At 46.6% G+C, this 15823-nt stretch overlaps 2 protein-coding genes across 4 annotated transcripts in view; one reads left to right on the top strand and one right to left on the bottom strand.

Annotated features, from left to right (window-relative positions):
- The window catches only part of FAM227B (family with sequence similarity 227 member B), a 78515-nt gene that overhangs the window by 14832 nt on the left and 47860 nt on the right, over positions 1-15823 (bottom strand). The window lies entirely within an intron of this gene.
- The window catches only part of FGF7 (fibroblast growth factor 7), a 36169-nt gene continuing 28416 nt past the window's right edge, over positions 8071-15823 (top strand). The window contains exons 1-3 of the mRNA XM_077317248.1: positions 8071-8228; positions 8423-8529; positions 8967-9557. Of these exons, the coding sequence (XP_077173363.1) occupies positions 9272-9557 (286 nt within the window). The 5' untranslated portion in view covers positions 8071-8228; positions 8423-8529; positions 8967-9271. The remainder of the gene's footprint in view (positions 8229-8422; positions 8530-8966; positions 9558-15823) is intronic.

Here is a 15823-nt window from a genome sequence, read left to right as displayed (position 1 = left end):
CAATAAATCTCGACCAATAAACCCTTTCAGATCTTTAAATTGACTCTTCAGAAACACGGGGGCTTAAGAGAATTCTGGAATGCTGCTGGAACCAGTTCTGGAGACTGTGCTGCACGGTGCCAGTGTGTTAAAGGAGAATCAATCAGGCAACACAGCCTGATGGCTCTATCAGGACAGAGGAGTCTGTACTTTCAATTCGGCATTGAGAGGACTGCACTAAATGGGATGGGAAGAAGCCTGTTTGCTTAAACCGAGGGCCATTCCGCACAACGACCAATGTTGCAAATTGTTTGCAGAATGCAGAAACACTATATTTAATAGTGGAATTTCATCATTCCGCACACCTTCAATTCTAGCGGAATATTGAAGTCCCAGTAGCGGTCTATTCATTCCCCGCTGGTTTCCGGTCTCGCCGGAATTGCAACAAAGGAGGCGATGTTCTTCTGCACTTCTTCCCGCCCCTGGCCATTAATCAAACAGAACAGCTAATGAACTGTTGTGTTTGTGCTCCCAAAAAGCACCTTTCCCTTTAAAAACTGTTTTTTGAAAACCCGAAAAAAACAGTAGCAATGAATATTTGTTCATTCAGTGTCTCGGAAAGACACTCCCAAATATTCTTGCTCTTCTGGGATAAGAAGAAGAAGAAGAAGAGTTGGTTCTTATACGCCGCTTTTCCCTACCCGAAGGAGGCTCAAAGCGGCTTACAGTTGCCTTCCCTTTCCTCTCCCCACAACAGACACCCTGTGGGGTGGGTGAGGCTGAGAGAGCCATGATATTCCTGCTCGGTCAGAACAGTTTTATCAGTGCCGTGGCGAGCCCAAGGTCTCCCAGTTGGTTGCATGTGGGGGAGCGCAGAATCGAACCCGGCATGCCAGATTAGAAGTCCACACTCCTAACCACGACACCAAACTGGCTCTCAACACCCATGGCAGACATTTTATAATGGGTGTCACTGCTGTTTTTATCATTTTTTAACCTGTCACAGTTTATTTAAATTAATTTTAAATTTAATTTTATCTGTTGTAATTGCGTATTTTATATATTTTTTGTACACCGCCCTGAGCCAGTTCGCTGGGAGGGCGGTCTAAAGTTCTAATAAACAAAACCAGACTAGTATTACTATTATTATTACTAGTAATAATCCCACAAATTCAGCCATGACCTTCGGGTAACCTCACAATAAAATTCACCCGTACAAATTTCGCAGATTGAAATTTATTTGAGTAGACGTGTCACTGAATGACTTATCTTGCAAACTCATTTACCTGTCCCACTTAGTTATAAAAGCTTTTGCCAAATGACTGATATTGCCCACAAATGTTGAATGGACAGTCTTTCATGAGCGATTAGTTGGAAAAGCAACTCATACAGGATCAAAAAAATGATCATTCAAGTGGGTATAGTTTCCTCAAAGGTCAGGTGACTTAAATCAGTATTATCCTGATTCTTGAATATGAGGAAAAAGTTGCAAGTCTAATGGGACTACTCTCAAGTAAGTGCTTTGAAGCTGCGGCTAGTGGCGTTTCAGCCACAGGGTTTAACATATACAATAAGAAGCAGAATTCGCTGATTGCAATAATGGTTCACTTATGTGGGTGTATCCCTAGATCTGCTATTGAGACCTTTTGTGAGCTTTATCTACAAAGAAGCCCGTTGGCCCACACCATTAGCACACTTCTAAAAACAGTGGATAAAACCGTTTCAAATTACCAGAAGTTGCATCATTATGGATTATTGTTTTCGCATTGCTAGCTCTCTCTAATATGATGTTGCTCCCTGGGGAATTCTGATTAAAATGGGAACCAGATGTGCTTTCCACGACCAGATTGAAAAATGATAAACAACTATAGAAAATCAATTCAAATAAAAAATAATGCCTCAAGGGTGTTTCTAGAAATGTGGGTTGGTTTGGGTGGTAGTGGGGACAACGCTGGAAATTGCCTGAAACAAAACTCTCCCCTTCCCTCTGAACAATATGAGGGTCACTGAGACCACCAGGAGTCTTAAAAATGTTCATTTCCACTGCAGATGCCACATCAAGTTTAAGAATAAATCTACAGGAAGGCCAGACAAATCTCCCAGAAGAATGAAAACTAGACTGTTTTCCCCAGAGAAATACACATGGAGAAAAGTTTCAGGCTTAAAGCTTGGAAGATAAAGCTGCCGAGGGAATTGACTTAGGATCCTAAGAACAGCCATGCCGCATCAGACCAAAGGCCCACCAGCCTGAAATCCTGGTTCCCACAGGGGCCAATCAGATGCCTTTCTATCTTGATATTACATTAGATATTTCATAACCTCCTGTAGGTACCAGAAATTGCATTTGTCTTAGGAGTTTGTCCAGAAATTATTCACAAAATGTCAGAGTTTCACATCGTTTGTGCTAATGTGTTCCTCCCAGTTTTTATTGCTGAAGGATTGTACTGGTGTGGCTCAATGGTCACGATCTGCCTGGCATTGTAGAAGGTCCCCAGTACAACACCCAGCATCTCCTGTTCAAAGGATCAGATAGCAGGTGATGTGAAGACCTCTGCTCAGGCCCTGGAGAACCACTGCTGGCCTGGATAGACCAGACGTTCTCAACCTTTTTACCCTTTTCACCCTGAAAAATTCTTCAGGCTTCAAGAAACACCAGAATATTCGGGCAGAATGTGGTTGGGAAGCATAGCTGGAGACCCTTCCCTTCCCACGCCTTTCCGGCCCATCATTGACCATATATGGTCACATTTTTAAAAATGTATTAAAATGTAATTAACTTCCGCCCATTTGAGAAGCCCTTCCAGGGCAGTCAAGAAACCCTGTCAGAGAAAGTTTGGAGTAGACAATACTGATGTGGATGGACGAAGAATCTGAATGTATGTTTAATGCAGGGGTAGTCAAACTGTGGCCCTCCAGATGTCCATGGCAGGGGCTCCTGGGAATTGTAGTCCATGGACATCTGGAGGGCCGCAGTTTGACTATCCCTGGTTTAATGTATCAGTTGGTTCAGAGTGTTTTTATAAAGGGCTTAACGGTGTTTCTTCCTGCTTTGGATTATTTTCATGCAAAGGATGACCCGTCTGTCAGAAACCAAGGAAGAACCTATAGTTAGTTTCTGCCTTCTCTTCTTCCTTGAATTACTTTAATGCTGCCGATTTTTACACCAAAGCTTTCAAAATTTTGAGGTGTTGGAAGTACCTGTGTTGGAGGTACGTTATTGAGAGCGCGAGATACAATTATTTCACATAGACAAATACACTGGAGACAGGAGTGAGAGTCGCAGAAGTGCTAACAGAATCCTTCTCTAGCATGTTCACCAGATTGGGCAGCTAGCCAGGTGGCTCTTCCGCTCTTCCTGGGACTGTTTGCTGTGTGTTTTATCTGGGCTGTTGGAGCTGTCCTGTCTCACTGATGACGGAGGTCTGCAAGGTTCCTTGCTGTTGGACAGCAGCCACTTCCCCCATACATCAAGCAAGACTGGTTAACAGCTATTTTACTTCTCCCACATTCAAGATACAGCTCACCTCTTGTCTCCCCCATAAGGACTAGGAATACTCTACTGTTTCTTCGTAACTTTCCTGCCTGTTTCTCCACTTGGATTGTTATGTTAAGCTGAAGTTACATTAGAGAGAAATGTTTAACACACACACACACACAAACACACACACACAAATACAAATTAACTGTTTTGATGTAGAATGTGATATATTGTTTCACCATCTGCACCAGCAAGAAGGTATCTAGGGTACTTGTAAAAATTCTTCTGTATTCTAGAGACTCAGCATTCTGAATGGTCCAAAATCTCAGGTATTTGGGGAATGGGGGGGGGGGATATATAAATAAAGAAATGAGAAAACTGTTTTACTGGAGTTGACTTCTGTTCCACTCCTGCAAGTTCGCCCTATTTTCCCATTACAAGCGACACAAAGTAAATACCGTGAGGCACTATCAGCATATTTTTCTATGATATTCAGCAACAGAATATAAACATTTCCAGCAAATGCAGCTTAGTATAAATATGTTTGCCAAGTAAGCGATTTCCCTTTCTTCATTTATGCTTACTGGGGTATGCTTTTGCTTAAATAGGAAAACGATCTGCCAGTGCCTCCTTTCCACTAGGCATGCACATGCTTCCAATTTCTCCCCTTATTTGGGGCAATTTATCACCAAATAAATAGAAAAGACTGTTTTTGGAACCCCGTGTTAAAATACTGGCGCGGGATCAAAATTCCACTGACACTCAATTCCTAGATGCCAGTGGCTAAGGCAACTGTGCATTCTCATGGTTAGAGATATGCTTTCTTGAGTCCAGCCGTTCTCAACTTTTTTACCACTGGAAAACCCTAGTCGTCGAGAAATCCCAGAAGTGGCCCAGTCGTGCAGGATACGGTTGGGAATTAGAGCTGTGGTCACGCCCACCTGGGGCCCCTCCCCTTCCCACCCTCTCCAGGCCCATCCTTGGCCATATATGGTCATGTCACCTGAGCCAGTTTGGTGTAGTGTAACGTGACCAGATTTCCGGGGCCACAAGGCGGGACGCGCCTGGAGCAACGAATAGGCAGACAAGCATGCAGGCGATGCCAGAAATAAAAGTATTTTTTTCCCCAATGTTGTGACACAAAGCGTGCCTCTCTAAAGTCCCCCAGCCCAAAATCAGGAATGAGATACTTTTAAATTATCTAAGGATTTAGGATGTGATGGACTACAATTCCCATTGTAGCAAACGCTGGCAGGGGCTCATGGGAATTGTAGTCCACGGACATCTGGAGGGCCGCAGTTTGACTACCCCTGATCTAGCGCCATGGGATGGTGGGGAAGCCATGAAATAGTTTCAGAGGGGGAGTGCACGAGAACCATCACACCGTTCGCTTTCAGACTCTCTTCAGATCCCAGCCTCTAAACGCCGGGGAAGTCCTTTCTCCGTCTGAGATCCCGGAAAGCCCCTCACGCAGAGAGCAGATAACCCCGAACCAAACTTGCCAGCCGTCCGCCTCGTTACAAAGCAGCTTCATATGTTAATACTTTTGATATAATCCAAGAATACAATTACTCCAGGAATTGGTGGTGGTGGTGATGGTGGGGGGGAAATCATACACATCCTAAATCATCCGTGCTGTCAAGGGGCCACCCAGTGTTAGCATCACATCAAAACAAACCCTCCCGCCTCGAGGAATTTGGAAGCCCTGAAACATAATACAAACGCACTGTTACTGCCCCGAACTGAATGCAAGAACCGCCGCAAGAGAAACAAGTAGCACAGGGCGACGGGGCATCCCAGGTGCTATGACCCACTTCATACGGTTGCCTTCGCTGGCAGGTGACCCGACGAAACGGCAGCAGGGGGAAAGTATCATGCTGCTGAATAGCACACAATAGAAACCCTAGCTAGACCTTCCTACCCGCTCTGTTTTCACTGTTAGCTGTGGCTGACTGAAATGGGAAACAGAAGTGTGGGAATGAAGTTGTATAACGCGCACGAGTACAGTCGAGTCTGCAGACCCATCAAACGGACCACCCCTGCGAACCACCCCCCCCCCCACGACGAATGCTGCAGCCGGGCTACACCTGGGGATTACATCGGTGCACTGAGATGGGGCTAATGCTTTTATTGAGGCGGTCGTTTTGTTAATATTTATTTAAAGTTCGTGTCACTTTTGGTTGTTCTTGTGGCTGTTGTCCACCACCCGGAGCTGCTAGGGAGGGCGTATATAAATTAAATAATAACAATTATTATTATGGCAGTCTTCAAGCAAAGGTTGGAGACACACTTTTCTTGGATGCTTTAGGATGTTTTGGGCTGATCCTGCGTTGAGCAGGGGGTTGGACTAGATGGCCTGTGTGGCCCCTTCCAACTCTTCTATGATTCTATGATTCTATGATTCTATGATTCTATGATTCTATGATTCTATGATTCTATGATTCTATGATTCTATGAGCAGGGGCTTGGACTAGATGGCCTGTGTGGACCCTTCCAACTCTATGATTCTATGATTATGATTATGATTACGATTATGATTATTAGGCAACCCTAGCAAGGGGCTTTCGAGACAAGTAAGATAGTTTGGCATTGCTTTCCGCTGCAGAATCTTCCTTGGTGGTCTCCCATCCAAGTACCGACTTTGCTTAGCTTCCAAGATACTGGAATAGACAATGCTGCCTTCCTCAGTCTCGTAACAGATGCAAAAGAAACAGTGTTGGTGACATCAGTCTGGAGAGACCCTGATTTCAGCGGCCCACAGAAGCCCTGCCCTTGGAAAGGTGACCCCATCCTTGCAGCCAAGCAGAGTCGTTTTCTCAAACGTCAAGGCAGTTACGCCGTGAATGGCGGGGCTTGTTAGCCACCTTTCACTGCTCCTGAAAAAGCCCTGGCACAGTGTTTCCCCTAACCCTTCCCCAAGCACCGGAGCAGCAGGCCCATGACTTTCACTGCCCTGGTTGTGATGTGGAAGACTGCCACTGTCAAGATTCTGGAAAGGGCAGTGCCCAGTCATGTGGTCTCCTGATCGGCATTTGATTAAGTCTCTCCCATTCTTAAAAAAAAAACAGAATTTGAAAAATGGATACATAATTAAGATACACATAGCTACAGAGCTGCCTTTCTCCACTTTTTTACCACCGAGAAACCCCTGAAACGTTCTTCAGGCTTCGAGAAACCCCAGAAGTGATGCAATCGTGCAGAATGTGGTTGGGAAGCAGAGTTGGGGACACGACCACTCGGGGCCCGTCCCCTTCCCTTCCCACCTGCTCCAAGCCATTTTAGAAGCATATGGTGGGTCAATATGTGGTCATAGCCACCGATAAATGCTTAACAAATTTTTAAAATCTATTTTAAAAAATTAATCCCCTCCCCATTCAGGAAGCCCTTCTAAGGAAAGGTTCCAGGAAACCACAGAGTTTCACAAAACCTACTTGAGAAAGCCTGCTATAGAGGAACACAGACTTTTAGACAGCATTTGGGTAAACCCTGGACACAGAAGATCGGGGGGCCAAGAGTTGATTCATAGTATCATCCATCCACTTTCCCAATACAGCTATGTCCCAGATGGGGTGGATTCTGCAAGGTGATTTCTAGCAAGATGGACGGTTGTTCAATTCTGGTTCCTTCCCCTTTTCCACCATGAAATTAAGGAGCCCTAACTAAGCCTTAGGGGAGGGTGGTATATAAATGTAAGAACGAACCAACCAACGAACCAACCAACGAACCAACCAACGAACCAACTAACGAACCAACCAACGAACCAATGAACCAACCAACCAACCAGACAGACAGACAGACAGACAGACAGACAGACAGACAGACAGACAGACAGACAGACAGACAGACAGAAGCTTTTGGTTAAGGAGGAAAACCATTCAGAACCAGTTTATCCATGTAGCACATGCTCCAGGCCCTGCACTTCCAGGGGCCCCGCGTGGTGCCTTCCCCCCGTGGATCAGGGCTGCAGCCTCTCTCCTCCTCCATTTCCCCTCTTTAAGGACACTCAGATGGACACCACTTTCCACTGTGGGGGACCCCTCTGCCCCCCAGGCTGGATGCTCCTGCCACAATTGTACTCTGCTAGGGCCCCGCACAACCCCTCAACCAGTATTGATGCTACAGGCCCCGCAAATCCTTCAACCACTCCTGGATCAATATGAAGAGGTAAGTAACATGGGCATTTCATCCCCAATGGGCAGAATCAAGCTTTAGTAAAATCAGGTAAAATGTGAGGTGGGTTGGGCTCGTAATCTCAGGGTGCCAGACCTATCTAGGACCAGTGTTCATTTTAGGGTCTTGCCGTCCCAGCACTAATCTTGCACCAAGTTGTGGACTGAATTTACTGAAGGCTACGAGCACAGATTAGCGTTCCAGCTCTTGACAGGTAAACAGGTGGATGACACTGGATATGACTACAGGAGCTTTCTGTTGAAAAATCTAAACCCAATATCCCATTCCCCCTAAGAAGTAACACAACTCCCTGCAGTTCTTTAAGGCGAATGGAAACCATTGGGGAAAACACATCAGATATGCATATTTGCTTCAGAAAGGGGCCGTGTTTTGCTAAACAAGGAGCTGACGAGAACAGAATCTCCGTTATAGACCAAGAGAGAAACCCATGTCTCTGGATACACAGTCAAGTCTGAGACTTGGGGCATGAACCATGTTCAGAGCTCCCTCTGATGACCACAGGATTCTGCACGACGTTTTATTTCTGTTCGTACGTTCGTCTGATAGCTGACTGGTTAAGTCCTAATTGCTTCCAAGTGAGGTCAGCAAAGGTTTTCCTTTTTTAAAAGCTGGGGGGTGGGGGGGGGAGGCGGGAAGAGAATAGGCTCAACACCCATACAAATCCACACAGCACAAACACTCTGATACACATGAGTGTGTGCGCGCACACACACTTGCTTGCACCCACCCTCCTGCCTGTGTTGATTTATGGAAACAATTATGATTCTGTTGCAGTCTCTTCCGAGCGAGGAAAGTTTGTAGCTACAGTGGAGTCTCACGTTGCAAAAGCCAGACAACAGAAATGGAAGGCTTGCGTGTCCAGCTGTTATCAAGAGGAGCAAGTAAGTCATTTGTCTTCTTTAAACCCTCTTAAAACATTTCTTAGCTGCAAACGGCATTTTTTTCCCCCATCCTCGTGGTTTTGTAATATCAGAGAGCGACTCTCTTGGTAGGCTTTTTTAAAAAAAAGGAATCGGAAACATACGGGCAGAGGGTCTTAATGTCTATTTGGGTCGTCCCGAGTGTCACATTCGAGACACTGGTACATTTCTTTAGCAGAAGTCAGATAGATGAAGCAATCAAAGGCAGCAAGGATGCAATAGTGAATTCGGCTGAATCATCCTCAGACTTACCATAAAAATGCAAAATCGGGGAAATACGTGTGCCTATCGTGCGTGTTCGCCTTTTCTTCCCCCTGCTTTGTATCGACAGAATAAATGGTAAGGCTCTTCGCTTATATAATGACCGTAGAAATTTATGCATGCCACTTTCCTCGCAGATATTTTGCTTTCAGCGCGAGCGGTGAATTTCAGTAGCAAAGGAAGTCACGGCAGCCAAGGCTTTTGCAACCTGCTTCTTTAAAAGGATATCCCGGCCGACAGGAGACCGAAGGCAAAACTCTCGTTGAGACCGGTACCTTCACGACAAAGTTCGGACCGGCGTTTTGGATGCAGGAGCAGCTGCTGGTTTGCTACAGTCCCCAGGAAGGCAGAGGGACGGGTCAATGACCAAGGAGCTACCATCTCCTGAAGCCTGATTCTTTTTCATTATGTTGCTCGTGGGCACCCAGAACACTGCACTATAATGCACAAATGGATATTGTCATGGATCCTGCCAACTTTGCTCTACAGATCGTACTTTTACGCCATCTTCCTGGTGGGCGCCATATCGTTCGCTTGCAATGACCTGACCCCAGAGCAAATGGCGACCAACATGAACTGTTCCACCCCTGAGCGACACACCCGAAGTTACGACTACATGGAAGGGGGGAATGTCCGCGTGAGGCGGCTTTTCTGTCGAACTCAGTGGTATATCAAGATCGACAAGAGAGGCAAGATAAAAGGGGTGCTGGAGAGGAACAGCAATTACAGTAAGTCGTCTCCCTGCCATTGGGAGGGAATGTGTTTTTTTGGGGTTATTGTTTGTTATTATTGTTATCGGAATGCGTTTTGCGATTGTTTTCAAGGTAGCCTACAGCACCCCGGTTATTTCAGACCACAGTGGCCTTCCTCTTAATCCCGCGGCAGGCCTTTTGGCACTGAATTTGAAATCCGTTGTCTTAAATAATCTGTTTCCAGTGTGTGGTGGCTCACCTTGGTGCATCAGCCGCAGCTGGGAGCTATTAGCAGCAGAGGCCTATTATAACAAATGAATTAAGTTTGTTAAGTATTAAAGCCCCTGACCGCAGAGCTTGGCACTCACAGAGTACTGATGAAATATTGAAGCTACCTGCAAGTATAAGTCAATCTCTCTAAATTCATATGGAAACATCCCTCTCATACAACCCAGACTGGGAGAGGGACTGATAAAATAACACCATGCCAAATTCTTCTCGCAATCTGTCGCATTTAAACCCTGCTACATCCCCGGAAATCAACGGGTTTAGGAGGCAGGATTGCACCGTGATCTCTTCCCCAGTTCTTTACCCTGCGATGCCAGTTCCCCAATCTGTGATGTTATCCTCAACATGACAAATCTGGTGAAGTGGCAGAATCACAAAATTGTCTTTGGGCATCTCTTTTTTATGGCAGTCTTGCTCAAAAACATTCTGTGTTTTAACAATGTTATATCTAGAGGAACTCATTCTGCCACGTGTTCTGGTGGCATTTAGGTCAGAAGGGGCATTGTTGCTTTGAAATACATTTAAAAAGTGGGTTGCATGACAGCACACGGTGACTTAGGCAACAGAGGAAGCCATCGTAACCAGGTTTACGCAGAAGTACATCTTGGACATGCAGAATTGTTTCTTGGGAACCTTTCCAATACCTAGGGAAACCCAGTTGTCGTATCGTGCATCGTCAATGTTGCTCTCTTGCTCTCCTAGATGGGTTTATAGCACCTCACGCTGTCCAAGGGTGGTACAGAGGGGCTTTTCTTGATTGTCTGCCCCACTTAGTATTGCTTAAATGTTTCAGATCTGTCCTGCTAAAAGCCTGTCTCAACAAACCCGGATGCAAAGAAATGCTCTGAAACGAGCACTGTAGTTAATCAAATGGGCTGAAAGCGCTGGGGCCTGAAAACTCACCCTGTTCGCTGCAGTCTGTGAACAGACTCATGTAGCGAAGACTTACTGGAGTATATTGGATTGCTGCCTTGAGCTGTATGTAAGATAAAGGCGAAGTTTTCTCTTTTGAGATCTGCAGCATAGTTCGCATACACACAGAGATGCGTAAAGGCACACACACACACACAAGGAATCCTGAATTCTGATTGATTCCTGAACCCGATCCAATATTGGGAGAGGCCCCTCTCTGCCATACCCGACGTTAAGAGTAACAACAAGGTCTCCCCTTTACTCCTCTGGCGGGATTTCACTTTTATGCTGGAAAAGCTGTACTGGAGCCCCCAGATTTCAACGTGTTCATTATAAAATAAGGGTTTTGAAACCAGGTTTCGTATCCCAAAGTGCTGCAGAGAAGCAATCTCCCAGAGAAGCAATCTCCCAGAGAAGCAATCATTTCATTTAAATAGACAGGGGCAGATCCACACAGGTAAACAAAAATAGGTGTATGCAAAGACATCCCCCTCGTTGAAAAGTTGGGAGGAGAGACTTTCTGCATGGGGGGGGGAGACGTTTAATGGAACTCCTGCGTGCTCAAGTTGCTACTACATCGCGACAAGGGAATGACTGATCGGCTAGACATTTTTTTGACAACCACCGCTCTGGATGGCCGGTGAAAATCTCAGAATCACGTTGCAGCAAATTCACTGCATGACACTGCATTTTATTGTGTTCAGATGCTGGCATTCTCCCTTCCTTCCCTCAATCTTATCCAACAAAAAACCAGAACAAAAACAAGCAGGTTCCTATCTATATCTAGGATGACCTAAGTTAATGGAGAACTTTACAAAAATGACACTTAAAGCAAAAACAGAGACAAAGAAAGAAGCAAAAATAACAGAATCAAGGCTGTGGGTACCCAGTGAGTATACAGAAGAAGAAGAAGAAGAGTTGGTTCTTATATGCCACTTTTCTCTAATAGAAGGAGTCTTCCCATTCCTCTCCCCACAACAGACACCCTGTAAGGTGGGTGAGGCTGAGAATGCCCTGATATCACTGCTCGGTCAGAACAGTTTTATCAGTGCCGTGGCGAGCCCAAGGCCACCCAGCTGGCTGCATGTGGGGGAGCGCAGAATCGAACCTGGCATGGCAGATTAGAAGTCCGCACTCCTAACCACTACACCAAACTGGCTCTCAAAACGGGCAACTGATTTCCCAGTGACACCTACTGCAGGAATAACAGAGGTTTGTACCCAAACAAAAGCAGCATTTTCTCCAGCGTTGTTCCTCTTGCCCCATAGAGACGTACCTGTGGCTCTGTCGCTCAAATCTGACATTATGAAGCAATATATATGGGGCAATGAGATATGCACAAGTGTTGGAATAACAGGACAGCCACCATGCCTTTTTTTTAAATTAGGAAATGACACTTCAGTGGGAAGTTTTAAGTTTAAGATTTTTCTAGCCTGGTGTTTCTCCGTCTCAAGCGCTGCCCCTCTCATCTCTCTGCTGGGAGGCTGAAATACGGATGCTCTCACATCTTCAGTCCCATGGGGTGGAGAACTACCTGGTGGGTAGTGATCAAATAGTGGGGGGGGGGCAAAGGAAGAGACCTTTAGGGCTGCAATCGACTCCCCCCAAGCCCTCAGGTACCCTTCTAAAAATATTAGGCACTAGAGTAGCTGGCAGGGGCTCATGGGAATGGTAGTCCATGGACATCTGGAGGGCCGCAGTCTGACTACCCCTGCCTTAGAGCAATTGACATGGCCATGCTATTGACCTATCTTGATCTGTGAGCATATTTCACCTTTGCACTTGGAGCACTAAGATAGGATTCCAAATAACATTCAATGAATGTCCCTAAATATCTGTGGCATTTGCTTTCAGTGCTGTCATGGAGTCAGGTGGTCTGAATCCTAAATGCACTTTCCTTTAAGAAGAAGAGGTTGAGGGGGGACATGATTCCTCTCTTTAAGGATTTGAAACTTAGAGGAGGGCAGGGAAAGGTTCCTGTTGGCAGCAGAGGAGAAGACCCGCAGTCATGGCTTTAAACTATGTGTAGAAAGGTATCGGCTAGATATCAGGCAAGACATTTTCAGTCAGAGTCGTTCAGCTGCCTAAGGAGGTGGGGAGCTCCCCCTCACTGGCGGTCTTCAAACAGCGGCTGGACAGATGCTTATCCTGGATGCTTTAAGGTCCCTCCCAACCCTATGAGTCTATGACTAAGCAGATTTGATTCACCAAGCTGTATGCAGCACTGCCAGTCAAGCATGGCAGCCCAGCAAAGTATCACCAACAGTGCAACCCTAGGCACACTTATCAATGAAGAAGAAGAGTTGGTTTAATTTCGGTTCTGAGAGCCAGCTTGGTGTTGTGGTTAGGAGTGCTGACTTCTAATCCGGCGAGCTGGGTTTGAATCTGCGCTCCCCCACATGCAGCCAGCTGGGTGACCTTGGGCTCGCCACAGCACTGAGAAAACTGCTCTGCCCGAGCAGGAATATCTGGGCTGTCTCAGCCTCGCCCACCCCACAGGGTGTCTGTTGTGGGGAGAGGAAAGGGAAGGTGAGTGTAAGCCGTTGAGACTCCTTTGGGTAGAGAAAAGCGGCATATAAGAACCAACTCTTCTTTTTCTTCTTCTTAATACCTCACTTTTCACCAAAGGAGTCTCAAAGCAGCTTCCAATCGCCTTCCCTTCCTCTCCCCACAACAGATAACCTTTGAGGTAGGTGGGGCTGAGAGATTTCTAACAGAATTGCTCTGTGAGAACAGCTCTATCAGGGCTGTGACTGGCCCAAGGTCACCCATAAAATCACATAGAATCAGAAGGGACCTCCAGGGTCATCTAGTCCAACCCGCTGCACAATGCAGGAACTCACAACTACCTGCCCACCCACAGCTGCCTGCATGTGGAGGAGCAGGGAATCAAACTAGCTCTCCAGATTAGAACCCACCACTCTTAAACCACTGCACCAAGCTGGCTCTCTGGGACTTCATAAACCTGCACCGGATTGCCCCTTATTTTCGTGGGCTGCCTGGGCATGCCAAAACAGGATAAAATCATAGAATCACAGAATCATAGAGTTGGGAGGGGTCCATACAGGCCATCTAGTCCAACCCCCTGCTCAATGTTCATAGAATCATAGAATCACAGAATCATAGAGTTGGAAGGGGCCATACAGGCCATCTAGTCCAACCCCCTGCTCAACGCAGGATCAGCCCAAAGCATCCTAAAGCATCCAAGAAAAGTGTGTATCCAACCTTTGCTGGAAGACTGCCAGTGAGGGGGAGCTCACCACCTCCTTAGGCAGCCTATTCCACTGCTGAACTAGCAGTGGGATGTCAAATGTCAGACTGGCCACCACGCATGGCTGGCGGCCGGAGTTCAGCATGATGGGCCACAAATTGTGCAGGCTGATTCCAGACATCACACGGCCACGTGGGGCCCTCCTCCCTACAGTAAAGGAAACCCAAACCCCTCCCTTTTTTGGGACAACCATACGCAAAGCATCCTGACAATTGGAACGGGTGACGAGACGGGAGAGTTGCATGTCGAAGAGAAAGCTAACTCCCCCACAATTACACCCCCCTCGCCCATTCACTTCAACAGGAACTCCCACATTTTAAATATCTTAGTCTAATCTGGCCGGCTGGAAAGACATGCCGTCGGAGTCTTTGCTCGCTCACCCAGGGCCAATTGGCCTGTTTCGACCTTGTGCTAAAACGAACACGGGCAGAAAGTGTGACATCATCATTATCCCCCGGTCTGGACTCTCTCATGATTCATGCTGCAGATTTCTAAAGCTGGAACATGTCAGGGCCTTTTCTGTTTTCAATCTAACGGCAAGCCTGTCAAGAGGACCGAACGGCGCACAGAGTTAACCCGTGGCAAAGCCGGGCATGAGGGGGGATTTCCCACCGACATAAAAACGCACTGATATCTAAAAATATGCTTTGTGAAACGGTAGCGTGGTTAGGTATTACGCAAAACGGAGAGAGCCACGCCGCCCGACGTTCTGCAGTTGAAGACAAGCCTATGATGCTCTAATTCAGGGGTAGTCAAACTGCGGCCCTCCAGATGTCCATGGACTACAATTCCCAGGAGCCCCTGCCAGCGAATGCTGGCAGGGGGCTCCTGGGAATTGTAGTCCATGGACATCTGGAGGGCCGCAGTTTGACTACCCCTGCTCTAATTCTTAGGCCAAATATCAGTTCAAAGTATTTTCCGATTTTCAACTTTTTGGGACGGCCAATAGCTGCAATTTTGGGAGAGGCAGAAGAGTAAAGGCTTGTACATGCATGTGTGTGTGCGCGTATGTGGGGAGACCTACGTTCCATTGTCACGTTTCCTTTTTCTCCCTTAGTGGCTAGGGCTTCAGCACCATTTCCCCTTAACCTGAAGCCAAATCACGTTCCCAACTGGGGGCCAGGAGAAGGAAATGCAGCCCCATGCCCCAAGCAGTGGGGCGGATGCGTCCTGTCTTGCTTGACTGAGCTGGGGACCTTCAGCCAGGGTGCCTCAGCTCTGAGAACGGGCTCTGCCCTCGGAACCTGTAGCTCTTGCCAGGCGTCCTCACTCAGCGCCGCTCTATTCCCAAGCAGGTGTTCCGCACAATGGCTTCCCACGTGCCTGCGTCTCTTTCGGTGTCGTCAAAAACATGCACATTTGAAGTTGGTTATTTTAAAGCACAGACCTGTTTACTCACAATAAATGCCTTCCTGGATGAAAAATTAACAGTTTACTTTTATTCCTCACCCCCATCTAAGCACTCTGGATCAGCTCAGTCATATCAGTCTAAGCCTTCCCTACTTAAGCTCAATAAGGGGGGGGGGGGCGGGGAGTGGTCTTGAAAAATCTACTTTTTGAAATTTTGGCTGGGAGGAGCTGGACAGGTCAGGTACACGGAATTTGAAGCACTACCAGTTTGGGGGAAAGCAACACAGTGGCTACTTTTTTAAAACACTCAAAATGTTCTTGTTCGAACCCCTTCTCATTCTACATCTGCACATAAAAACGATTGGTTTCTAAAAAAACTAAACCTAATTCTAAAAAACCTAAAAAAAACCTAAAACTAAATCTAATTACATATTTAGCAGCTGTTCTCTAGGGCAGGGCTGGCTAAACTGCGGCTCTCCAG

Source organism: Paroedura picta, chromosome 18, assembly GCF_049243985.1.
Source record: "Paroedura picta isolate Pp20150507F chromosome 18, Ppicta_v3.0, whole genome shotgun sequence".
NCBI lineage: Eukaryota > Metazoa > Chordata > Lepidosauria > Squamata > Gekkonidae > Paroedura > Paroedura picta.
The sequence above is the reverse complement of the archived record's forward strand: the minus strand, read 5'-3'. Positions and strand labels throughout refer to the sequence as shown.